This window comes from Mauremys mutica, chromosome 21, assembly GCF_020497125.1.
Source record: "Mauremys mutica isolate MM-2020 ecotype Southern chromosome 21, ASM2049712v1, whole genome shotgun sequence".
NCBI lineage: Eukaryota > Metazoa > Chordata > Testudines > Geoemydidae > Mauremys > Mauremys mutica.
In genome coordinates this window covers 1,489,075-1,516,802 of record NC_059092.1, presented here as the reverse complement: position 1 = coordinate 1,516,802, position 27,728 = coordinate 1,489,075, and the positions used below count along the sequence as shown (strand labels likewise).

Sequence of the window (27,728 nt, the reverse complement as noted above, 5' to 3'; positions counted from 1 at the left end):
GCATCTAGCTTGTAGTTTTCTGCACAAAAGGATGGTTTTAGTCATTTGCAAATCACCACCTGGTGAAGGGCAAACCTTGCATTACTTCTCTAATCTCCGTTCTTAATGTCAGCACCTCTCCTGCAAGTGAGAGTCCCAGAAGAGCCCTGGATGCAGAGGCCAGGAGTCTGGAGAATGTCACTGAGCATTGTTTCTGCACAGCATCATAAGTCTTGTGACAGAGAGATCTCCTGAGCTTCGCTCCCTCTCCTCCTCACTTTGTAGTAAGCCATTCCTGTAATTTACAGCTTAATGATATCCCACAAAGCAGCCTCTATTTCCTAACCTACCTGACCTTCCAGTTCATCCTCTGAAAAACCCAAGGCGTCTAGAAGTTCCACTTTCCCTTCCTCCCCTTTCAGATAATTAAGAGGAGACTTAGTTACACTAGCCACGTTCCCTTCTTGGGAGCCTGCGTCACTTGTTGTACATGTCAATACCAGCCTCCCTCCTTTACCTGCCAAAGGGGAAAACAAACAACCCTCCCCCAGTTCTCTCAAGTATCCCAAATTGAGCTACTATCCCATCTCCCAGGTGGGAAAGGGGAACCGAGTCACAGGCTTTGGGTTCACTTTGAAAATAAGCAAACTGCTCCCTCCAAACACTCCTGCTGGTGACAACACCGAACACAGTGGTTCAGATGTGAGACGCAGTCACAGGCATGTGTTTTGTCATAGTCTCATTTATTTCCAGGTTGTTCTCTTTAAACAAAAGCAAATAAGGAATTTAACTCAAGCTTTTAAATTACGCTCTCAGAACTGACTGCTCCCTTACAAATCCTGCCTGAGAAGTGGCTGTTTTCTATTGAGCTGCACATCCTGCTGATCACTCAAAACAGTAATGAAGAAGTTGCCTTTGAAAGTTGTTTCAAAAAGTGAAAAATGTGTCTGCTTCTGATTACAACATAGCACATCATCCCAATAAAAGTGAAGCTGTGTACGCAAAACTTCACACACCAGATGAAATAGAAGAACCAAACAGCAACCATCTCCTCAGCAATCAATCCCTAAAGCAATAACCGCTGTCACAAAAGAATAATAAAAGTTGTGAAAAAGCATCCTCTCACTCCCTCCATTAAAACTGGGATCAGCTCCTGTTTTTTGCCATGAAACTAATTGTAACTCAAGGAAATTAAGAGCTTGTATGGAGAAGTGGAGAAAAAGAAGCCCCCCCCCCCCATGACTAAAGATAACACTATCTCGAAGTTTCTTCATCCACTTGACTCTGGAGCAAAGTCAGACTCTTGTGTTTAGGAGATCACAATCTGTCATGGAACTGATTGTGAGGACATAAATCCAGCAGTGTGACCCCATTACAAGAGCAAATATAGACCAAAGATGGGAAGGACGCAATCCTTGCTAAAACCTGCAGAGTACAATTAAAATGCATGGTACCAACAACAAAATCAAATTAAATCTAAGCATTTTCCCTCCTATGAAAGTCCTCTGTAAGGTTTAAACTTGGACTGCCATGTTCTATGTGATAAACAAATCCAAAGTGAATATGAAAGGGCATTTCAGTCTGGACTATTCATAAACAGGGATATAGAGTAGTAGCTGTTTCTTATATTTACCATCTTGGTGTAAGATTCCGAAATATCTTCAGACCAAATAGAGGTCCCTGAAGGTCTCCAGCTCCAAACTCTAACTGTTTAAATATAAGAGACAAAACAGTTAGAAGGGAACATCTTTCCCAGTAGTTGTAAAGTACTGTCTATTCTATTTACCACTGCCTTACCCTATAGACACATTAAATACCTCAACATCGCATAAATCGTTCATGTCTGTTCGCTTTAGCAATCTGTCTTTTCTGTTAGTGTTATGCTCAGGAACACAAAAGGTCTCAATGACGATAGCAAAACAATCTGCCAATTATGCAGTCAGAGCATTATCATCAGAGCACTGGCTGCTCCAATCACTAAAGAAACGACATGAGAACAAGCAATGGTTTGGCCTTGAGAGAACTCCTTTCTTTTTAAAATGTTGATGTTTACAGGTTAGAGATGTTTTCATACTCCAGTAACTGACACCTCCAACTCACTGAACAGCAGGTAGATGGTGATCACTACAACCCAGGCCAGATTGGAACGGGTGATCAAGAGCTGGAAGACTCCACATCCCATTCCTACTCCCCTGCCACTGTCTGATCTGGAGGTTCTGAGAGAGACACCTCCTTACAGTTTCTTAGCACCTGTGATGCATGGCTAGAAGGATTAAACATCCTGCAAAATAAATAACCCTCAAAACCTGTGGAGGGATAATGTTTGTGCATTTATATATGTATGAGTAGGGTCCACAACGTAATCAACAGTCCCTGTCTATGCTGTATGCTGATAGTTCAGCGATCAAAAGAACATCCTAGCATTTAAATGAATTGTAAACATGGGATATCTCGGTATTCATCTCTCTTTGAAATGTACTGTGCATGGTGGAGGAACAAGCAAAATTGCATTATGTCAATTCTATAGCTAAGTACCAGTGATGGACCTCCTTCAAAAGTAATCCTAATTACCTTTTCTTCCCGGAGGAACTCCCAACTTGTCAGAGAGAACATGAAATTGTATAAAAGATCCTTGGGTCCTGATTCTGTCATCCCAGATCTGCTTAAGCTTCATCAGGGGACGTTTGAGTTGCAAGATTGAGGTCCTCAATGTGATATTTGGAATTGGTCTATAACCTTGTCACGGAATTGGGGGAGACAAGGCCCTGCACCCCCGGCTTCTTGCAATTCACCATGACTCTCATCCAGCCAGCAGAAAAGGACGACAGGAACACAGTCCAAGACAGGTCTTGCAGGTACAGACAACAGGATCCCCTCAGTCAGGTCCCTCTTGTGGGGCCAGGGGAGGCCAGAAGGTCTGTCTGGCCTCTCCTCCATTTTCCCAGCCAGCTCCAAACTGAAAACTCTCCAGCCCCTCCTCTCCCTTTGTCTCTTTCCCGGGCCAGGAGGTCACCTGATCTCTTTGTTCTTCAACACCTTCAGTTGGCACCTTTGCAGAGGAGGGGCCCAGGCCATTAGTTGCCAGGAGACAGGGTGTCGGCCATTCTCTGTGCAGACAGGATCACACTGGCCTCCTAGGGCTCTGCAACAATCACACACCCCTAGACACTCGAGAAATGCATAGGGGAAACTGAGGCACCCAGACAGCACTCAGGGAAAACATTAAGAACATTCCCACTTCGTCACAAACCTCTGAACTGAATTCTAAAGGAACTCTTAGCAACAACAAAGCTCACCATCTCTGCTATGAATCTAAACCTCAGTTAACTGAACTCTGGTCTGTACGTATATTGATCTTTTAATCATTCTCTCTCTTTTGTTTGAGACTTTTCTTTTATATGATGAAATAAAATTTTCAGGAATCTTCATCATATTTGACTTAGGTACCTGGATGGAAGCCTGAGGCTGGATCACTTTAAGGGAACTCTGTTGTTTAGACTTCTAAGTAACTAGTAAGGTAACAAAGAAGCTGTTTTATGCCATTTTAGTAAATCTAAGTATTGGAATATCCGCCAGCTTTATGGGGATTGTCTGCCCCATTCTTTGCAGTTCATCCTAATTGAGTGACCACAGCTGGTCCTCACTGGGCCCCCAGTCACAGCATCATTGTCTCTAATGCTGCATTATAGGATTAGTATATGACAAAATGCTGTAAAACAACATATGGCTCTTGGGATTCTAGAGGAAGCTGGTATTTCAGAGACAGGACAGTGAGCTTGTAGCCCGGATTAAATATTTCTTAGGTACTTTCTTTTGAACCACTTTGGGTCATCAAATGTTATTGCTACAAGCTAGATCACATGGGCACAATTTGCACTTAAAGGTATCAAGAAACTGGGAACTTTTGGAGTCATATAAGATAATGGTCCAGCGTCCTGATGTACACTTCATCTTAAATAAATTGTAACAAAAACATAGACTTTATGCCATCTGAAGCCAGCCAACCCAACCCTAGGGTTTGTGACTTCTAACATACACTGTGCATCTTCTAGAAGCCATGGGTGGCATTCCACATGAATGGCCACTGAAACTCACAATATATATGCGTAGATTCACCCAAACTGGTCAAGCCAGTGTTCCCTTGAGCTTAGTATAGGTTTGCCCCTCCAGCTTTCCTTCCCCTTGTGCCTAAATGGAGAAGTGAGTGCACACGATTATTCACAGCTGGCGCTTCACCATCTTAGAGCTGTGCAAACTAAATCAATCCTGACACACCCCAGGAGGTAGCTAGGCAGGCATTGTTCCAGTAGTGCAAGCAGGGAATCATACACCAAGGGGGGAAAGTGAATTGCCCATGGCTGCACAGCAAGTAAGTCGCAGAACCATGGTAACAGCTCAGAAGTCCTATCTCCCAGTTCCATGCTTAATACATTATTCCATACATCAAACTTGCCTTTTGGGCGCATGAATGCAGTGCCTTGTGTTACAGCAACCCTCACAGACTCCCAACCTGGCAGTCCATTAACTTCCACCACATAAACCTGCATTTGGAATTAGCATTTTAGTTTTGAGAAACTCCAATTCCAGGACACATTTGCTTTTGTTCCTAAGCAAACTCCATGACACTGCTTATGAATCTAGGTCTCACTTTGCAGTTCAACATCCTGAAAACACAGTGCTTCCTATAGCGACTCGTGAAGGCTGGGCGCTCGAGAGAAGAAGCTGGCTGCATCTCTAAACTAATGGTGCTCTGCTGGTGACAGTTTAGAAACAGCTATTCACTCCCCCTGCTTACTTAAATCTAGGTTTTCTGCCAGGTGGCACTCCCTGGATAAGACTGACAGGTCTCCCAGCCTAGGGTGATTGGCTTGGGCTTGCACTAGGGCTCAAAAAATAGCTGTGTAGACAGTGCTTTGAAGCTGTGGCTTAGGCTCTGAGAGAGTGGGCTTCAAAGCACTGTCTACACAACTATTTTTGAGCCCTAGTGCAAGCCCAAGCCAATTACCCCAGGCTGGGAGACTTGCTGCCAGGAGCTATGTAGACATACCCAAGTGCCAACATCGCCACCACCAGCTAGAAGAGCTGCAGGGACAAGAAAAAGGGAGGATCACAAACAGTGTTAAAAACCATCAAACCATACGTTCTAAGCCAGATCTCCAAGCAGGAACACAGGCCCTGCAATGTGCACAGAAGCTGCTCAAGATCCTCTTTGAAAGTGAAGATGGTTTGGGAGCAACCTGATGGAGGCACCATCTCAGAGAAGAGAGACCTACCTCTGAGTTCCACTCACACACCAACATCCTCAGTGCTAGTATAGGGAAGGGTTCACTAAGAGGTAACATTCCATTGCAGAACCCCCAGCTACGAGCACCTTCTTTAAAGGGGCTGATCTATTGTCACTAGCTTTCATTCCAACTTCGTTTTTCTTCTGCGGTCAGCCAAAGGACCTCATTCCCAAACTTGTGAAGAGGGGCTAGAAGCAGGAGGATTCCCTGAAATAGGTGATGCCATCCAAGAACCAGCTGCTGCCCTCTGAAGATGCAAGTCCTTGGCTTCAATGCTTATTTCTTTGTATTTGCATTTTGTTCCACTGCATTGTTTATAGATCTCACAGGTGACTGGAGGGAGTTCTCAGGAGAGTCTCACGTTAAACCCTGTCAGCACGTCTGTTACAGCACAGTGTTGCAGTCTGTAGAATGCTCTTGCTGTTTCATTTATTAGTCTGGGTGACTTTCAAGGCTGCAATTCAATGTTAATTTGGCACTGTTCAGTCTCATCAGCAGAAACAGTTGTTAAACTAGCTACCTTTCAATAGGGAGAAATTCCAGAATCAGTTCTTGTTCTTTGAGTCCTTGTTCTCTTAAGTAGGTTTATTAGACATTTATTTACAGTCATTTGTTTTTCATCGGATTCAGAGTTCAGTGACCAGAGACAAACCCTTCAAGTACAAACTCATTTTCCAAATAAATCCCAAGGGAAATGGAGATAGATGGGAGGAGGGAGTGCATATGAATGAAAAGATGCCATCCCATACAACTGGACCCTTATGTCATACTGAGCACTACAGCTATCGCTTTGGGATTCCTACATGTACTGCTTATCACAGATTTTCTAGGACATGGAGAACCACAAGCTGGAGTCTGTTCCCCTAATTTTAAACACATTTAAGGTACTGGATTTGTCTCAGTTTGTCTTCCTCACCTTCTGAAAAGGAAAGAGGAGTAAGGTCACTGGGTATTGGATCTTGATGTCTCATAGCTCTTGGAACATGCAACAGGAAGGACTCTTGGATTTTGTACAGGTGGGAATTTGTAAAGATGGAAGATTAAATAAACTAAAATCCCTCAACCTCTCTGTGACAGATGAGAGACGTGGGAATTGTAAAGAGTTCAAAGGACTTTAATGAAATGTGCCAGACAAGCATGGACTTTTGGAACAATACATATTAAATGGGTTCCCTGGGGAGTGCTTAATGCAAATACCACAAATCTGGTTATGCAAAGAAACTCCGCCTTTGGAAGCTACACCTGAGGAGAGGGCTATCAACTGGTGATTACCTGTTCCTGCGTACTAGAGAGACTAAGCTGTATAAAGAAACACTGAGCTGCCCACTCTGGGTTCTGGTTGCTGATCTAAAGACTGATATGAATTTGTAACCACAACTTGTGGGGTTTGAAGGACTGACACCTACTAGAGCCCTTGGAGTTGGGGGTGCCCTCGGGGGTAAGTTGTTTAGCACACATGTAGGTTCTTTGATTGTTTTTAGATGCTTTTGCTGTAATGCTTTTACCTTCAAAATAAATGTACTTGGTTAGAAGTAGGTTAATGGTCATTTGTAACTGCTCACAATACACTGATCAGAGCACTCAGAGGAAAGCAAAGTGCAGACGCTGGCCCTTTAGGCAGTCTGGCTTGCTGGGGATATCCACAGTGTGCATCAGTGAGCTGGGCAGTCTTAAAACACTGGTCAGAAAGGAGTGACACACAGGTCTGTACCCAGGAGAAGTGCTGGTGGGGAGCCAGAAACCTTTACATGGGTGCCCTGACCACAGAGGGGAAAATACAGCTGCAGTTACCATAAAACCGTGACACTATTTCTCCAGAACAGCCAGCATCTTTGATATCTGCAATGTTGTAGCTATGTTAGTCCCAGGATATTAGAGAGACAAGGGGGGTGAGGTAATATCTTGTACTGGATCTACTTCTGTTGGTGAAAGAGAGATGCTTTTGAGCTACACGGAGCTCTTCTTCAGGTCTGGGAAAGGTACTCAGAGTGTCACAACCAAATACAAGGTGGAACAGTTTGTTTAGCATAAGTAATAAACACATATTCTAAAGGACCATTTAAGGTGAGGTGGCCAATACCCCTGCAGTCACAGGACAAAAAAAGGGGGCTAGTGGGTTACAGATTGTTGTAAGAAGTCATAAATCCAGTGTCTTTTTATTAAGACCATGATTTTTAGTATCAAACAAAATATGAATTTAAGCTCCCAGGCTCCTCTTTTGACGATATCATGCAGGTTTCCATTGAGGATGAAGACTGAGAGGTCAGATGTGGAGTGATCATTTTGCAAAAAGTGTTCACCTCAGGGTGATATAGATCTTATATCATTTTTCTGTGAGAGTGTATTCACCTTTGATAAGCAGATTTAAACAATTTTCTTGACTAAACAAATCAGACCCTGCTAATCAAACTGACCTAGTGGATGTAACCAAGCCACGTAAATGCCCTGAATGATCAGGAAGGAATGCCGCCATCTTCAGCTGAAACTGCTGCCGCCACACCCTCTGCTCAGAGATGCCTCTTATCAAAGCCATTTCCTCAGTAATATTAAACTTCTGTTCTCATAGAGGGAGAGCCGATAACTGACAACATGGGGTTTGCAGCTATTTATATCACACTTGACTGGAGTCAAGTTGGTTTTCCCTGTAGCTTTATGTGAGCAACGAAAACCTGGTCTGTGGTCTCAGGCAAGTAGCCATCCAGTGCTCTGAATAACCAACCAATCAACCAAGATTTCTCAAACTCCAGCACAGCTTCTTCATTTTGGTTTACAACTTACTGCATAAATTGGGATAAAGAACTCATACAACCGGCTAGAAATAGACTGGTGGGGAGAAAAAAAACCACACAGTTGATGCTCCTACCTCTCCCCATCCCTTGGGGGATGTGACCCGTCTAAGAGCAAGGTTAATTGATCCGCCTCCATTCCCATTCTGAGTGGAGAGGCTGCCAGAGAGTATCGCTGTGTCTGTGGCAGTCAGTGGAGCCTGGAAAATACATGTATTGTTATTGGATTAATTGAGGTTGCTAATACCTCAGATAACAAAAACCTAATGAACACATTGCAAGGACATAGCCAAAACTGCATGACTGGAGAGTCTGTAAGCATATAGGGACATGTAATTATCCAGACAGTGCTACCTTTCTCTCAATTCCTGTTCCTGGGCATTTGAACTGTGTGTGGCCACCAGACTAAGTTCTATAGTAAAACTTTACAAAGCCAGAGTGCAGCATACAGACAAGTGACACTCTTCCAGCACAAAACAACATTATTTGCACATTTATGCAAACATACTTACAACCCTACACCTAGGTCTGCAATCCTGTCAGATCTCACAAGTTATACAGGGTCACACTAGATTAATACCTCACTGGGAGACCTTTAAGGAGCATCTGAGTGCAGCAACAGGTAATCATGATAATTCAGCATGTGGCACTCTTCCTACTGGTCAGTACTGAACCACCATGTCCTTTTTACTCAGGTCAGAAGTGAAGCAGAAGTCTTTGACCACTCATGCTCATTGAAGTATCACCTATTGCCTTGGATTTGGGTTCTGAAGCCTTCAGGAACTGCCAGGCAAATCAACCAACTCTATGAATCCAGTTTCATGTAACAAGGTGAAAGTACTTGTGAGACTACCAGGTATTAACTCCTGGGAAGGCGGGGGACGGGACCCACACTGGAGCACATCTTAAATACAAAGCCCAGTGTTTGTCCTTGGAATTTGTGTTTACATTTTAAACAGTGCTTTGAAAATGTGTTTGAGAAATAAATGTTTAGCCCAGCAGCCAGTCTATCCCTAGATAAGGAAACTTGCTAGCAGTGGAGGCAGAGCCTTTGTGGCACGCAAACTGGAGCCAAACCTCTGGCATTTGTGTCCTCAAAAATGTATGAGATCTTGTCAGCACATGACCCCACTTTAACTGAATCTCTATGCCCCAGTCCCCTAAAGTAGGTAACTGCGTCCCTTCCCTTCATAAATAAAGATGAGAACTCCCCGCAAGCAGTGTTCCATTTTGTGGTGCTGTGACGCCTCATTAACTCAGAACCTTCTTTATACTTGGGTTGGTATTTATCTCACTTTACCTCAATGGACTGGGATATGTGCATTTTGTTAATTTCAATCTGGGGAAAGCTGCTCCCTGGCACATCTTCATATTCTTCATCATAACGATCAAAGAGGTCAGTGGCATCTATTCCAACACTAATCGTTCCCTGGGGAGAGACAAGCAAAACAAGTTCCTAGCACGAATATGTTCAGTGTATGTAGGCTGAAGGACTGCTACTCCTTTATATATGTTTTACAACTTAAAAACATTTTTTTCCCCATTTTAAAATGTTTTCCCACCCTTCTGCTGTATGAAAAGGCTCCCACAAACAAAGCAGGAAACGGAGTGATTATACAGAGAAATGGCAAAGCATTGTCAGAGGCACAAAATAAACAAACTGAACAACAGACTGAAGTATTTACTGTGTTTTTTATAACAGCAGATAAAATATTTAAGATATTACACATAATAGAAGCAGGAAGAACAGTTTCAGACAGAAGAGGGATTTTTATTTCCTCAGAATTGACCTTCAATTTTGTAAAACCAACCCACTGATTTTGTAATTAATCTTTTCAATGAAACTGAGCTAGAAGTTCACCTCCACTTCTGAAATATTTGAAAACAACCTAATTTTGAGCTGTGTTAGCTGGTTATCACGGATCGTATAAGTCACATGCTATTGGTTCTGTTCCCTGATTGGATGAGCTTGATTCTTATGATCAATAGGAGTGCTTGAAGAAGATAGCATTTTAGGATATGCTTAGGAGGGGTTAAACCTTTTCCTCTCTAGGCCACTTAGGCCCAGCCTGAGAATCAGTCCTTTTGGCTGGCTGCTGTTGCATTCATACAAATAATTGTGCCATCAGTCCCACAATTGTGAAGGGGATAATCAGATCCTTGTCTCTCTCACATAGCTGCCTCAGTGGAAAAGGGCTTTGGGAATCTTCTCCTGTTACTATTTCAAGCAGCATCCCATCTTATGTGAAATATACCACTTCCAATAGACCATCAAGTATATGAAATTAAAATTAACTTTCTAAGTCAATTTGAGAGAGAGAAAGTCAGTGGTTGGATGTTTACAGAAATCAAAACACAGCAGGAGCATGTGTACGGAAGTAAATTCTTGTTTAAATCTGTGCAGATACTCAATTGTTTTGCTGAGTTATCTATACTGGAAATGCATGGAAAATGGCAGTGTGTTTGAAGGGCTCAAGATGGTGTGTTTCACCCTTCATCTAGGGGGGTTCTCAAAACAAATTTTTGTGGCCTCAGAGTCTGTTTCCTAAAATCCTTACTTAACTTTAGGAAAAACAAATAAATATTTACATACATATGTCCAAATGATAGTAATTTATTTATGTTAGGTTTGGTTTTTTTGCAAACTCAATAAAAATAATGTTCAGTTGTCTCTATTCTTTACTGGACCTAAACAGAATAAAAACACAAATAAGGTGCCTTCTTGTCTTTTTTGTTGTTATCGTTTCTTTTTCTTTCTTCTTTTTATTTTTTTAAAGACTTGCTGGCTAATAAGTCTGCTTCTGTGAAAAGGGATATTTGTACATTTGTTAATGTCACTTTTCACAGCAGCAGACTTGTTACCTAGCTGGGAGGCAGTGAAAGATGATATTAACAAACATACAAATATCACTTCTCACAACAGACTTACTCAGCCCTGTCAAGCCGGGGACCAAATTAAGCCTTGGATGGGGATGAGAGTAGGGAGGCAGCAGGGGTGATGGGGTGAATGGGTCTGGGGAGACAGCGGGGGTCAGGGGCGATGAGGGGGGTGAGGAGCCAGAAGCCCTGCGGTCGGAGCCTGCTGTCACGTGGCCACATCCTGACACCCACCACCCCAGAGCTGAAGCCAGAAGCCTAAGCCCCACTGCCCCCAGGAAGATGGGGAACTCACACCAGCTATCTGCTCCTCCAGTGTTTGTGGCTCCCGAGGGGGACAGGGCCCAACCTCTCCTGGCAGCCCCAGGGGAGGGGCCGCTGCTCCCCACCCCCCCAAATCACCACTCAGGAGGCTGTGGGCGCAGGAAAAGCCCCTGGTGGCCGCATCTGAGAAACGCTGATTATGAGTTTGCATTTCAAGACTTAGAAAGGATGGTTCTAATCTTTGATCTCTTTTTAAAGCAACACACACTATGTTCACAGTGTAATGCAAACTGTTTACATAAACATTTGTGATGAAAAGTGAAAAATGCTATGCGACCGCTCTGAGAACTGAATACTGATGTCTACTGATGGAATGAAAATCCAAGAGTACCAAGAAGAAGGCTATTTTCTGTCACTGTACGTTGTATTTACTGGAAATCAAAGCTTCATTAGGATTGTTGAACTACTTCTGGGATTTAGAAAAGTTGTGCTAAAATTAAACCCAATGCATGCACTGTAACCAGAGTGAAGGGATTAAGACAAAACTGAAATTAGCCTACTGATTTCAAGAGCTAAGAGAATTCATAATCTATTCCTACTTTTTGAGTGGATCTTCCACATAGCAAAAGAAGAGAAACATTTTAAAAACAGGAAAACGTGACTGTAAAACCATAAAAATTGCCAGGACAACTCAGGTACAGTACTCAAACCATTTTTAAATCATTTTTTTAAGCTGACTGGATTTCAAGTTGGTGTCCCTTGAACAATAGTAAATAATAAAATTAAATTTAGCTTTACTTTGTTTACAGTAGCACAAAACATTTGCGCCCAAACTTTACTTGGGAAAGAATCTACTGTTTAGGAATGCTCCTCAGATAAGTCACCTCTGAGTGCATCAGCTTTCCAAAGTCTACGAGTGTTTCTCAAGTTTCCATCCTCTCATACCCTGTGCTGCTCTTTGAAACAATGCCAAAGAGTCGGTGACAAGCGAAGCTCTGCAGTACTCTGCTGCTGCTCAAAACCTCTGGGAAGTGAACAAACAGAACAGGCAAAGGAAGCTAAGCAGAGATTTCAGGCTTAAGTACCAACCAACCACGCTTGACAAAATTCCAGAGAGTGATTGATCAAGTGATATTGTATGCATGTGAGCACTGCTTTTAGCAATAGAGAGAACTGTTCTGATGCTTTTCTGCTGCACTTTATCTTTTGCAAAGGTACTGCTCATAGCTGCAGAATGGAATGATTTTCCATATCCAATGTCCAACCTCAGCAGAGTGGTTTTGCTACAGCTTGTAACTCACTTTCATATTCTACTAAATATGCTTTTAAATGAGTTACCAAACTTCAGCAATGAAGAAATAGTATTTTGCTGAATTTGGATTGTGAATAAAAATAGAAAGCAGCAGCAGCAGCAAAAGTGTAAATAAAAAAAAAGACATAAATTGAAGAATGGTGCTTGTGAAATGAGACACATTTTACTTGCTCAGACTTCTGTCTGCTATTCAGACTGTTGTGTATTCAAACTCCTGACAGAGTTTAAATCCTGCTTTACTTCCACCTACATTTCTTGAAAATGCACATTTTTCAAGTTGAAGTAGATTTGCACTAAAGAAAATCGTCTTGTAAAGTAATTCACTCTAGTGTGTTAACATTCTACCACTATGTAAAAAGATCCCACAGCACTGACAGTTCTTATACTGCACCCCACATGTGGTAGTCCTTCTTCTCTGCATGCAAGCCTAAGGCCTCATCAGTAGGGCCCTATCAAATTCCCGGCCATGAAAAACACGTCACAGACCGTGAAATCTGGGCTGCACCATGAAATCTGGTCTTTAGTGTACTTTTACCCTATATTATACAGCAGTGGTGGTTAGGGTGACCAGACAGCAAGTGTGAAAAATCAGGACGGGGGTGGGGGGTAATAGGAGTCTATATAAGAAAAAGACCTAAAAATCGGGACATCTGGTCACCCTAGGGGTGGCCAACCTGAGCCTGAGAAGGAGCCAGAATTTACCAACGTACATTGCCGAGGAGCCACAGTAACACGTCAGCAGCCCCCCCTGAGCTCCCCCTCCTCTCAGAGCTTCCCACCCACTGGCAGCCCCACCAATTAGCCCCCCCCCCCCGCACCTCCCGATTAGCTGTTTCCTGGCGTGCAGGAGGCTGGGGTGGGGGGTGGGGAAGTGAGGGCACAGCAGGCTCAGGGGAGGGGGTTGGAAGGGGTGGAGTGCGGGCAGGGCCTGTGGCAGAGCCAGGGGTTGAGCGGTGAGCTCCCTCCCCGCCCCCCCGGCACATTGTAAAGTTGGTGCCTGTAGCTCCAGCCCCAGAGTCGGTGTTATACAAGGAGCCGCATATTAACTTCCACCTCTGCTCTACAGCTTTCACAGGGGAGGCCAGCGTTTCTCAAAATGGGGGTCCTAACCCAAGAGGCGGTGACAGTTGGGTCGCAAGGTTATTGTAGGAGGGACTTAGTATTACCACTCTTACTTCCGTGCTGCCTTCAGAGCTGGCTGGAAAGCGGCGGCTGCTGGCCAGGCGCCCAGCTCTAAAGGCAGCAGCACAGAAGTAAGGGCAGCAATACCACGCCAGGCCCTCCTTCCTTCTGCGCTGCTGCTGTCAGTGGCACTGCCTTCAGAGCTGGGCTCCCGGCCAGCAGCTGCCACTCTCCGGCTGTCCAGCTCTGAAGGCAGCGCCACCACCACCAGCAGCGCAGAATAAGGGTGGCAATACCACGACACCTCCTACAATAACCTTGCGACCCCCCCATTACTCCCTTCTGGTTTAGGACCCCTACAGTTACAACACAGTGAAATTTCAGATTTAAATATCTGAAATCATGAAATTTATGGTTTTTTAAATCCTCTGTGAAATTGACCAAAATGGACTGTGAATTTGGTAGCGCCCTACTCATCAGCTACTCTTTACTGGGGAAAATCAAAATTACCCACCTTAGTTTTTTCTCAAAATTTAGAATAAAAATCAGAGAAAACTTATGAACCTTAGTGGTTTCTAAACTTAAAAATGTAATTTTCTCTGGAACAAGATGATCATCTACCAGACATTTTTGAAGAAACCATCAAAACCCACACATTTTCATGAACCATTCACTGGATACTTATTGTTTTTTATGGACTCTATTTGCCTTTTCTCTCTCTCCTCCTTCGTCAATTATTATATAGATATTATTTAGCTCTCCATGTCCACTGGCCCACTCCAGTAACATAATAATCATTTATGAGGTCATTTTAAAGAAAAAGTGAATCTATGAATGAAAAATAAATCTGATGAGGAGCTGCAGTACTTGGGCTTTTTTTTATAGATACAGTAGAACCTTAGAGTTACGAATGCCTCAAGAATGGAGGTTGTTTGTAACTCTGAAATGTTCATAACGCTGAACAAAATATTATGGTTGTTCTTTCAAAAGTTTACAACTGAACATTGACTTAATACAGCTTTGAAACTTTACTGTGCAGAAGAAAATGCTGCTTTTAATCATCTTAATTTAAGAACATAAGAAAGGCCGTACCGGGTCAGACCAAAGGTCCATCTAGCCCAGTATCTGTCTACCGACAGTGGCCAATGCCAGGTGCCCCTGAGGGAGTGAACCTAACAGGCAATGATCAAGTGATCTCTCTCCTGCCATCCATCTCCATCCTCTGACGAACAGAGGCTAGGGACACCATTCTTACCCATCCTGGCTAATAGCCATTTATGGACTTAGCCACCATGAATTTATCCAGTCCCCTTTTAAACATTGTTATAGTCCTAGCCTTCACAACCTCCTCAGGTAAGGAGTTCCACAAGTTGACTGTGCGCTGCGTGAAGAAGAACTTCCTTTTATTTGTTTTAAACCTGCTGCCTATTCATTTCATTTGATGACCCCTAGTTCTTGTATTATGGGAATAAGTAAATAACTTTTCCTTATTCACTTTCTCAACATCACTCATGATTTTATATACCTCTATCATGTCCCCCCTTAGTCTCCTCTTTTCCAAACTGAAGAGTCCTAGCCTCTTTAATCTTTCCTCATATGGGACCCTCTCTAAACCCCTAATCATTTTAGTTGCTCTTTTCTGAACCTTTTCTAGTGCTAGGATATCTTTTTTGAGGTGAGGAGACCACATCTGTACACAGTATTCGAGATGTGGGCGTACCATGGATTTATATAAGGGCAATAATATATTCTCAGTCTTATTCTCTATCCCCTTTTTAATGATTCCTAACATCCTGTTTGCTTTTTTGACCGCCTCTGCACACTGCATGGACATCTTCAGAGAACTATCCACGATAACTCCAAGATCTTTTTCCTGACTCGTTGTAGCTAAATTAGCCCCCATCATATTGTATGTATAGTTGGGGTTATTTTTTCCAATGTGCATTACTTTACATTTATCCACATTAAATTTCATTTGCCATTTTGTTGCCCAATCACTTAGTTTTGTGAGATCTTTTTGAAGTTCTTCACAATCTGCTTTGGTCTTAACTATCTTGAGTAGTTTAGTATCATCTGCAAACTTTGCCACCTCACTGTTTACCCCTTTCTCCAGATCATTTATGAATAAATTGAATAGGATTGGTCCTAGGACTGACCCTTGGGGAACACCACTAGTTACCCCTCTCCATTCTGAGAATTTACCATTAATTCCTACCCTTTGTTCCCTGTCCTTTAACCAGTTCTCAATCCATGAAAGGACCTTTCCTTTTATCCCATGACAGCTTAATTTACGTAAGAGCCTTTGGTGAGGGACCTTGTCAAAGGCTTTCTGGAAATCTAAGTACACTATGTCCACCGGATCCCCCTTGTCCACATGTTTATTGACCCCTTCAAAGAACTCTAATAGATTAGTAAGACACGATTTCCCTTTACAGAAACCATGTTGGCTATTGCTCAAGAGTTTATGTTTTTCTATGTGTCTGACAATTTTATTCTTTACTATTGTTTCAACTAATTTGCCCGGTACCGACGTTAGACTTACCGGTCTGTAATTGCCAGGATCACCCCTAGAGCCCTTTTTAAATATTGGCGTTACATTAGCTAACTTCCAGTCATTGGGTACCGAAGCCGATTTAAAGGACAGGTTACAAACCTTGGTTAATAGTTCTGCAACTTCACATTTGAGTTCTTTCAGAACTCTTGGGTGAATGCCATCTGGTCCGGGTGACTTGTTAATGTTGAGTTTATCAATTAATTCCAAAACCTCCTCTAGTGACACTTCAATCTGTGACAGTTCCTCAGATTTGTCACCTACAAAAGCCAGCTCAGGTTTGGGAATCTCCCTAACATCCTCAGCCGTGAAGACTGAAGCAAAGAATCCATTTAGTTTCTCCGCAATGACTTTATCATCTTTAAGCGCTCCTTTTGTATTTTCATCGTCAAGGGACCCCACTGGTTGTTTAGCAGGCTTCCTGCTTCTGATATACTTAAAAAACATTTTGTTATTACCTTTGGAGTTTTTGGCTAGCCGTTCTTCAAACTCCTCTTTGGCTTTTCTTATTACACTCTTGCACTTAAGTTGGCAGTGTTTGTGCTCCTTTCTATTTACCTCACTAGGATTTGACTTCCACTTTTTAAAGGAAGTCTTTTTATCTCTCACTGCTTCTTTTACATGGCTGTTAAGCCACGGTGGCTCTTTTTTAGTTCTTTTACTGTTTTTCTTAATTTGGGGTATACATTGAAGTTGGGCCTCTATTATGGCGTCTTTAAAAAGGGCCCACGCAACTTGCAGGGATTTCACTTTAGTCACTGTACCTTTTAACTTTTGTCTAACTAACCCCCTCATTTTTGTATAGTTCCCCCTTTTGAAATTAAAGGCCACAGTGTTGGGCAGTTGAGATGTTCTTCCCACCACAGGGATGTTGAATGCTATTGTATTATGGTCACTATTTCCAAGCGGTCCTGCTATAGTTACCTCTTGGACCAGCTCCTGCGCTCCACTCAGGATTAAATCTAGAGTCGCCTCTCCCCTTGTGGGTTCCCGTACCAGCTGCTCCATGAAGCAGTCATTTAAAGTATCGAGAAATTTTATCTCTGCATTTCGTCCTGAAGTGAAATGTTCCCAGTCAATATGGGGATAATTGAAATCCCCCACTATTATTGGGTTCTTAATTTTGATAGCCTCTCTAATTTCCCTTAGCATTTCATCATCACTATTACTGTCCTGGTCAGGTGGTCGATAATAGATCCCTACTGTTATATTTTTACTAGAGCATGAAATTTCTATCCATAGAGACTATGGAACCTGTGGATTCGCTTAAGATTTTTACTTCATTTGAATCTACACTTTCTTTAACATATAGTGCCACTCCTCCCCCTGCACGGCCTGTTCTGTCCTTCCGATATATTTTGTACCCCGGAATGATTGTGTCCCATTGATTGCTCTCAGTCCACCAGGTTTCTGTGATGCCTATTATATCTATATCCTCCTTTATCACAAGGCACTCTAGTTCACCCATCTTATTATTTAGACTTCTGGCATTTGTGTACAAGCACTTCAAAAACTTGTCCCTGTTTATTAGCCTGCCTTTTTCTGATGTGCCAGATTCTTTTTTATGTGACTGTTTATCATCTGATCCGGCCCTTACATTATACTTCTCATTCCTCATTTAAATGAAACAAGCACAGAAACAGTTTCCTTACTATGTCAAATCTTTTTTTTAAAACTTTTCCGCCCTTTTTTTTTTTTTTTTTTTTAACAGTTTACGTTTAACACAGTACTGTATTGCATTTGCCTTTTTTTGGGGGGTGGGGGGGGAGAGGCTCTCTGCTGCTGCCTGATTGTGTACTTCCAGCTCCAAATGAGATGTGTGGTTGACTGGTCAGTTCGTAACTCTGAGTTTCTACTGTATCTTTTACCTGTCCTCACCTTTGTCTAATTATGAACTATAGAGATTGATTCCTGACAATTACTGTATTTTTTTTTCCTTATTAGTATTATTTTGGACATCATCAGATTTGTATTTGGGGTTTCTTTTTCTACACCATTCAGAGTAGCAGCCATGTTAGTCTGTATCCGCAAAAAGAACAGTAGTCCTTGTGGCACCTTAGGCACTCCTGTTCTTTTTCTACACCAGTGGTAGTTTGTAAAAATACTCACCTTTAACAAAAATAGCAATATCTAAAGTTTCAAACCCAAAGCAGTCTCATTGTATAGAAAGTCTTTGGAAAATTACAAGAAGCCAGGTGCTCCTTATATCATCTTAACTGAGTATTCTGGGGTGAGGAGTTGTCCCTCAGTCAATTTTTTTGTTTTTGAAACATAGTTCAGCTACTTGCCTTCCACAAGATGCATTTCACTGGATTATGAGCCAATGTAGTAGATTCCATAAAGAAATTTTCCCTACCACCAAGTAAGCGAAGTCGCTCTCAAACAGCCTCTAGATCTTGGTAAAGAAACTGGCTCAAATACAAGAACAGACAAAGCAGCAGATGGTACTGTTAAAAAATATTCTCAAAGAATGACAGCACCCCCTATGTCACCGGATAGAGGGGGGGGAGAGAGAGAGAGCGAGGTCGCTGCTACCAACAACTCACCGTCAGCCACCTGTTCAGAGAACACAGGAGAAGAGAAAACATTCCGAAATGTGGGAGCTGCACATGAGCAGTAAGAATGAACTATGAGCCCTACTACAAAGTTAAATCTGCAGCATGCTGTAAAGTGCAAAAATTCAGTAGGAAAGGGGGTTATTAAACACAGCACCTCAAAGCAGCCTGCATTATCAACTGACCACCTGGAAGTCTCTTTAATATAGGTGGTTTTGAATTAGGAGCATAAAACAGACTTTAATGACTGCTTTTTTGTTAGAACATTTCTTGAAAGTCAGCATTAAAGTATTTTAGAATCGCTTTCTCTTTCCATCTCCCAAAAGATACGTCTCATGCAATGGCGCATCTAACAGAGCCCTCCACAGCCTCGCCTAGATTTGCAGGCTACTACTTGCAAGCTGGCTGAAAGTAGAATTAAAAATTAAAGCCCCATATACTGAGTGTTGGAGCCAGCACAATACTCCTCACCATATCCTGGGGCTGAGAACTCAGGACAGAGCTCTGGAAAAGCTGGTCATAAGCATATTACAGAATACAGGGTACTTCTAAACCCACTTATAACCATTCCCCTGCTGTGCCTCTTCCTGGGGTCATATTGTGTGGGCAAGTCAAGAATCTTTCACCCCCAGTCCAAACCGTGCTGGGAGCACTTAATAGAGAGAGACTGCAGGGAGGAACTCTTAGAATCAAATTAAGAGCATAAAATTGCTCCCAGATGGAAACCTTACCCATCAGGTTTCTAATGGTACTGAATATTTATGGCCAAGTCATAACCCCCAACAACAGGTTTATGATGAAAACTGTGACATATCCTCCAATATAATGTGGATGACATATTACTACACTGAAAAGATCCATGCTGCTTGTTCCCAGTTAGACAGGATTAGGTCATCTCAGGATTTAAAGATATAGATACCTAAAATCAGAACCTTTGTCATGACTTGGCAGGACATTCCATCAGATGCAGCCTCCCTTTTAGATGAGCCCAGCAGGGGGTCATGCGCCTGAGAACTCTCATTTCAGCAAAGCCACAGGAATAGTTTTAATTATACTCAACACTCTGCTAGTGGAAACCCAGAAAGATGTAGAGAACTGCCCCACTTAGCACTGTCTCTCTCTCTTACTTGGAGAGTCTGTGTGGTGCAGATAAATATCCTCTAAGTCACGACACCAGATGGAAGTTTTACCTCTTCTCCTTCCTAGAGTGGGTATAATTAATTTAAATATATCGATTTCCAAGTTTATACAACAGAACAAAACCAGCAGGATTAATTTAAATTACCCTGGTCTTCTGAATCAGCTGGGAGTGTTTTTGATGCCTAGTGTTGGGCTGATTAATGCACTGGGCTAGAGGAGCATGCAGCTATCTTTCGGCTGACAGAGACCTTATGGATTGACTGAACACCGTGCTCAGATGTCCTTCTCACCAACCAATGGGGACAGAGACATCTCCCATCCACTTAATGCCCCTACAGTACAGAATATATTAAAAGCATATAAAGAGGGGATTAAAAATATATCTGTCAAACTGTATGATCCCTCCCCTATGGGGGTGATGGGATTTCACCAGGGTCACACTTGGGATTCCCAGCTATTCTCAAGACCCCATACACTCTGTAGCAAGATTGATCTTCGTTCTGCAGCAGGACCCCTGCATTGTGATACCCTAGCGTAGCTACAATTGGAGGTTTTTAGTGAATTAATTAAGAAAATGAATAATATAGTCAGAACAGTATCCAATTATTTAATTCGATATTAAATTCCATTTTGTATGCTGTCCCATTATTTATCATTTTCAGTATGCTGCAAATTTTTACACTGAAAACAAACAACAGTATTAGAGACATTTTTAGGGGGAGGAATTGAAATTTTAACATCTGACACAGGGATAACAGGGGCTTTTTGGCACCTGAGAAAGTGCAGGAGGCATTTTGGGTTTGCAGGATAAGCCCATGTGCTGAAGGTCTTGGAGGCTGGAACGCAGGTCCCAGCACTGTCACAGATGACCTCTATCAACTTGGGCAAGTCATTTGGGGGAGATTTTTCAAAGGCACAAATTCCCATTGCAAATCAATGGGAATTGGACACCTAGCTTCCATTTGGGCCTCTGAAAATCTTCCCCTTTCTCTGTGCCTTGTTCCCCTTCTAAAACTGGGATATTGATACTTCCTTTCTCCCACCCTTTGTTGGTCTTTATTTAGACTGTCAAGTCTATGGACAGGAACAGTCTCTTCTTAGGTTTATGTATAGCGCCCAGCGCAATAAGGCCCTTATCTCAGTTTAGGCCACTAGATGCTACCATAATACAAACAAATTAGTGAATTCAATGTTAATTTTGAAATCTAATTATGAAAATGTCAATGTCAACACCCCACAGAAATAAATTGGGCAGGTTACACCTTGCTCGGAGCTATTGTTTCAGGCTGTCTGCAGACTCAAGAAATCATCACTGCTTCTGCTTAGGCTCAGTTGATGTTTGAAAGTTTCCTTTACAATCGTAAGGGCTAGACACGTTTTTTTTTTTTTTTTTGTTTATTTCAATGAATGACTGGATTGTACAGCACCATCCCACAGCAAGGGATGGATTCGTACCTTCCACGGCCACAGAATCACAGAACATGAGGTCCTGGTTGCAGTGTCTATTTAAATAGTAAACAGGGAAAGATGTATGAGAGAAAATGCATTTATTTCTATCAAAGCTCCTTGGTCTCTAAGGGTATGTTTTACACAGCAGTGGGAGGGCCACCCACATACATACCCAGGGTGTCCAGTGGGTTGTACTTGGGCCGCTAGCCCGTGCCACCCTCCACGCTGCCATGGCCAGACTGCTATTTTTAGCACACTAGCTGAAGCAAAGCTAGCGCATCTGCTCACCCATACAGGGAAGCACCCTTCTAGATGCTGTGTAGACATACCCTAAAAAGGAAGGTTGGCAGTCTTTGGAATTCATCTGCAAGGAGTTCTCCTTTATGTTCTCTCTTCTCATTTCTTACTATTATTATTTCCAGTAGAAATTACAAGTTTGCTAGGGCAGTGCTTTCCAAATCAAAACCAAATGACTGCAAACAGCATCCACTTATATCACAATCATTTTTATGGAAAACAATTGAGATTATAAGCAAAAAATTGTGTCTTCACTGCAGAGTCATGCAACAGGCGGAAACTCAGTTTAGGAGAAAGCTTTATTCCCACACAAATATCCACCAGTAATGTTCTACTTTTCCTTAGCTGGTATTGCTAATTATTGCAAAGGAAATGGCTTTTTGCATAAGTGTAATGTGCCTATTTTTCACGTTTTTGTTTTAGTGAAATTCCCTTTTATAATTTTTTTCTTAATAAAAAATGTGGTGCTTTTTAATTAAATAATTTTACAAGGAACATGCTTTACAACAATAAAGAAATAATTTCCATCATGAGTCTTCCTGTAAAATGTAATCTGTTCCTGGGAATCACAAAGACTGAACTGGGAAGGCAGCCAGTTCTATGAATAAAGCAAAAAAGAGAGAGTGCATCACTGATCAGCTAGTCATAGACTAAAATCAAGAAACAATCAAATAGTGAGGGTAGGAATGTAGTAATCTGGGTGGCAGGCACTGTGTTACAAAGTCAGAGAGATTAACTGGCAGAAGCCCTGAAAGACAGAAAATCAAGCACCAAATAGCCCTAAACATAATACTCTATTCCACAAGGAAACAGTGCAAGGTCATTAAAACTGGAGTAATAAAATCAGGGGGCTTTGATTTGGATTAGGATGTGCTCTGCAGTATTTTGAAATGGCTGCAGCATTCAACTATAAGATTTAGGTAAATTGATTAAAAGGGAATTAAAATAATCAATACATGAAATTACGATGAACAAATTAACCCAGCTGCAGAATCTATGTCTAAAAAAAGGCAAGAAATATAGATTAAGCATGCAAATAAAAGATCTTGCAAATCTGTTTGACACATTGGTCAAACAATGAAATGTAGTCAAAATAAACGCCAGCATTACCTGTATCCTACCAAGTTGATCAGCACACTCTTATATAGCCTGGTTGGGAAAACTCCCTTTTCATTACATTTTCCCAATTTTGTTACCCACTGGTGGGGTGGTAGCTTTGGAGGAAGTACTACTGAAGACAAGGCTCCAAGCAGGGTTAGATGGCACGAATGTTAGCAATGGCATGGTTGGTGACATCGTAACACCGGTGGTAGCAACCAAGAGCTATTTTAGATCTAAAAGCTAATGCAGATACATCTTTGGAAGTTCTAATCTGCTGTACCTCTCCTAAAATGGTGGCACAGGAAGAAAGAAGGTACTTTTCCACATCGATATGGACAGAGTCACCATGCAATATTCTGTAATTTTCAGCTGTGTGACAGTCAGAGTCGTTTTACATATTATTAATGTAGGCCTTTTAGAACTATTTTATTATTTTCTTTTTCTGTAAAATTGCCCATCAAAATGTGTTTTGTTTAAGCCAAACTGAAGTGGGCATCTGACTAGTATCTGAGTCAGCTGCTGGCTAATGCACTCAAGAAAAAGTTAAATTTTGATCCCAGCGGAGGCCAAAAAAAAAAAAAAATTAAAGGCAAAGGCACTCTGCTTGTGAACCAGATTGTAAACACAGAGAAGGCTGTGGTATTCATAAGATGCAGTATCACATAATGGCAAAAGAAGGAGCAGTGAAAACAGAGATGGCTTAATTTTTATTAATTCAGACATGTTAATTATACCCATTACAAAGACTCTACATAAAAACACAGACCTCTCACTATATCCAGCACAAAATCAGATCTACAAGTATCGACTCAGAGAGGGTTGTTGTTTTCTTTCTTGTTGTTTTCCCTAGGGAGAACATTCCTGCAAGTTGACCCATGTGAAGTCACAAGTTGACCCATGTGAAGAAAAAGGTGGCAGGAGCTGGATGACCCTCAAAGTATCTCCATTCTCAGACACAGGCAAATAAAGAGATTTGCTTTCTCCAAGTGTGAAGTATTTCCTCTCAAATCAAGAAACTGACTTTCCAAACCTTTCAGCACATCTCAAAAAGCAAAAACAAAACTCTACAAGCAAATAACCCAACTTAAAATCTGCCAAACTGCCTACATATGGGTATTGCTCAACGTTTCTGGTTAGAAATGCTTTATTTAGCTGGAATCATTTTATAGAACTAATAAAACGTTAGAAATTTTAAAATAGCTTGCATTCTTATGAAATGATCACAGCTGTGCTACTTAATTCCACAGGAACGCTGCCTGAAGAGACATTTTCATAGTATGCCAATAAGCAATTGCTGTAAACACCCAGATGGCTAATTTTATCGGAGGACACAGAGGCTCAGGCTTACACTGCAGCTCTACTTTTTATTGCTCACAACTACTGTGAAACACCCAGAAAAAAGTGTCAAATTCCTAAAGTCACAGAGAAGCATTATATGGCAATAACCACCCCTTCTCCCCCCACCCCCCCCGTCTGTTCCATGCTCTCCTCAAAATATCCATTTGCACCAAACCACCTCATTTGCAACAGGGATGTTTCCAATTCCTTTAGTTTTATCCGTTTTCTGGTCGGACTGCCATTGGCAAGAGATCGTTAAGGTTGAGTCAAAGGAGCCAGCTGGCCTGTTTCTGATTGCTGCCTGTTACTCCTGTTCTTTTGCACAGTTTGTTTTGATTGCTGTGTCCCCCTCATCTCCGCTCCCACTCAGAGTATATCTTTGGTCCCCACATTCATGGTAGAACAAACGCAGCTGCCACCAGGCTCCTCTGAAGCCACACTGAGTTTCACTAATCTCCCTCCTGATTGTCTCATATTTCAGGTTGAGGCTGGAGAGAGAATATTGAGGTAAAAGAGCTATCTGCTTTCCAGAAGAGCATCTCAAGTTCACTAGAGATTCAAAGCCAAAACAATGGTTTAAAATGAGATATTCCCAGTGTTTAATATAGAAGTTCTGATTTTATTAAGACCATGAAGGGAAGACTTCTTCCATTTTACCCTTTGTGTATTAGCAGAAAAGCTCCAGTAGAGACCAACGCATATGCAAGAAGAAAAAAGATTTCTTCAGAAGGCAGGAAGGAGGGAAAGAGAAGAACAGGAAAGTGAGCCTGTGGGGCAGGTGGCACAGAAACACACTGCTCAGTGGACTGACAATAATTTGCAGACTCCTGTATATTGGATACCATTTTTTATTATTAATTTTTATTTGATTTTTCCAGTGATAACATAGGTGGCACAGAGAAAAACTGCCACAAAAGAAAAAATGAAATTACATACTGTAAAACTGTTTTTGTCCCATGGGAATGAGCAGAGCATAAACTGCTATTCAACAACATGAGAAACGCCGACAGATAAATCTTCGTACTCATAGAACAATCTGTGTTTAGTTGTCCCTATACTGCAGAGGAAAAAGGAAAGAAAGCAACAGCCAGGGAGCTGAGGAAGGAATGGAAGCTGCAATATCATTTCAGTTAAAGCCTCAAAGACACAGTATAGCTCTAATGTCCTTTCTGAGCGACTGGCAAGACACATATTTATCATTGGGGCAGACTTACCGGTATCAGATCAGGGTAGGTGGAGTGAGAGGCTACACTATCTGTTGAACTACACAAGACCAGTCCCCGGGTAGCCAATTCTAATCCATGGATTAGAGAAAGAGAAATGTAAAATCAAACCAAGTTCTCCCTACACACGCCTATATTAAGAGAGAGGAAATGACACCACAAAAAGTGACAGGCACCTAGACTCAACCTCACACCCTGTCACTGCGCTTGCTCCCCTCCCTCTCGTTCACGAAACGTTATCCACCAGAAAGATCTATAAAGGTGAAAATCTTTGTTTGTGCTCTTCTTTTTTAAAATCAGACCCATGCGAGTCTTTCAATACTCGCTTTGCTGGTGAATTATATCTAAATTACATGATCTCCACTCTAATTACGCAATAAGTCAGAGAGACACCAGACAATAAAGGACAGTTACCGAGCACCTTATTGGTGGTATAAATATTTTCTTCTGTTTTTAAAGATTTAAAGAAATAAAACTTTGAATAAACTGTTCTGTTTGCTCTACCTCTTTGGCCATGATGGCCTGAGATAGTAACAGTGAACTTCAGGTGTCCAGACACTGAAGCCAGCATTTGTTCTGCTGGCTGTCATTAAGGGATGAGTGTGAGCCCACACTGTGTACCCACAAGAGAAGGAGAACATTAGGGAAGGAACTCTGGATAATTTTAGTATTATGATAGGTGCGGAATTGTGAAGAAAAGTAAAGTTTTGATGCAGAAGAAGAGTTGTGTATTATAGTGTAATTAATTCACCAGACTCATAATAGAATGAAGTGGGCAAGGAAAACAACAGTGCAAAACATTAAACAAGTTGAATATAAAGTATCAAGTGCAGAAAAGAATAAAAAAAACAGTATTGCATTTTACAGTAACTCCTCACTTAGATATTCACTGGATTATTTCCATGCATTAAACAGTATCTACACACAGTTGTTCTTGATTTATTCCAGCGTAAGAGTGCTTTGCTCCTGTTTAGTTTAACCCACTCTGTTTCCTATTCTGAAATAAGGATGTCTACACATGGAGTTGGTCTGAAACACCTATTGTGTTTTAAATTCACACACTACCTTAATTCAGCTTTGTTCTTGACAAATCCATGCTGATTGTTACTTACCATCTTACTTTGCTCTCTAAACTCCAACTGGAAGATTTCTGCTACGCAATTGATTTGTCAGTTGTTCTTTCATTCAGTTTCAAAGATGCATTTGAGTGTATCTTAGCACACCTGTGACAGGGGAAACCTGTCACAGAACAGTAGGGAGTTTCACTTTATTTGGAATATTTGCATAGGACTCAGAAGTTCCTGTATTTGGAATGTTTTCTCAGGCTCTCGAGAAAGATTTTTATTTCTACACGTATCTCACCAATGAAAGCACAATGAATTCTCCACAGAAGAGAACTTTTTAAAACAGTTCACTTTACTATAAGACATCTTTTTTTCCTGCATTTCCCTTATATATTGCAACATTAGAAGAGGGTGGGAAAAACCCCAATAAATGTGGTTAGCTATGACCCTGTTAATTTCAGATCACTCCTCTAGCCATAAAACACATTGTTATGTCTAACAGTTTAAGGCTTCATTCTTGAGAACAGATGTGTTTTCTACTTTACCTTGGGATTAGTTCGCTGCTGAAGTCTCCTTTCTTCCCTCTCTCTCTGCAAACGCTCAAATTCTTCTCTAATTTCAGCTGGAGTTCTCCTCCTCTCCACAACCTGTGCACAAAGGAATTAAGAAACAAAGGTTAACAGGCAATAGAATACCCAGCCAACAATCAAACAATTTAATCACCGATGAAATTTAGAAAACTCTATGCTTTTCACTCCCTTTTTAGATAAGATCCCCTTTCATGTTACAACATGATTTTTTTTTTCTGTAATCCACTGCTAAATCAAGCCACTGTGTTTTTATTCAAGCACCTATTTCTGGCCTGAAGTACTTTTTACACAATTAAAAATATAAAACACAAACAAAAATCTCTCTCTATATACACACAAACACGTATGTATTTCAGATCTCTGAGAAGCAAGGTGGCTGAGGTAATATATTTTAATTGGACTATCTTCTGTCACAAAAGAGAGCAGCTTTTGAGCTTACACTGAGCTCTTCAACTGTGGGAAAGGTTCTCAGAGTATCACAGGTTTCAGAGTGGTGGCCGTGTTAGTCTTTGTCAGCAAAAACAACAAGGAGTCCTTGTGGCACCTTAGAGACCAACACATTTATTTGGGCATAAGCTTTCGTGGGCTAAAACTCACTTCATCAGATGGGGTTTTAGCCCACGAAAGCTTATGCCCAAATAAATGTGTTAGTCTCTAAGGTGCCACAAGGACTCCTCGTTTTTTTTCAGTGTGTCAGCTAACTACAAGATGAAATAGATTGTTTAGCATTAGAAGTTAACACATATTGCAAGAAACCATTCAAGGCGAAGTGGGAAGTTAATACTTCTGCAGTCA

At 41.6% G+C, this 27,728-nt stretch overlaps 2 protein-coding genes across 4 annotated transcripts in view; one reads left to right on the top strand and one right to left on the bottom strand.

The window, feature by feature from the left end:
- The window catches only part of THAP3 (THAP domain containing 3), a 47,979-nt gene extending 24,345 nt beyond the window's left edge, over positions 1-23,634 (top strand). The window contains exon 6 of one of the 2 annotated variants that reach the window (XM_044996437.1): positions 23,569-23,634. In XM_044996437.1, coding sequence (XP_044852372.1) covers positions 23,569-23,612 — 44 coding nt within the window. In that variant the 3' untranslated portion in view covers positions 23,613-23,634. Of the gene's footprint in view, positions 1-8,745; positions 10,744-23,568 lie in introns of those variants that run through there. The other variant, XM_044996438.1, reaches the window with a different exon arrangement.
- DNAJC11 (DnaJ heat shock protein family (Hsp40) member C11) overlaps positions 1-27,728 on the bottom strand; it is a 71,424-nt gene that overhangs the window by 19,400 nt on the left and 24,296 nt on the right. For both annotated transcript variants that reach the window (XM_044996428.1, XM_044996429.1), the window contains exons 4-7: positions 26,889-26,990; positions 9,351-9,479; positions 8,128-8,250; positions 1,613-1,686 (exon numbers count right to left, since the gene is read on the bottom strand). In XM_044996428.1, coding sequence (XP_044852363.1) covers positions 1,613-1,686; positions 8,128-8,250; positions 9,351-9,479; positions 26,889-26,990 — 428 coding nt within the window. The remainder of the gene's footprint in view (positions 1-1,612; positions 1,687-8,127; positions 8,251-9,350; positions 9,480-26,888; positions 26,991-27,728) is intronic.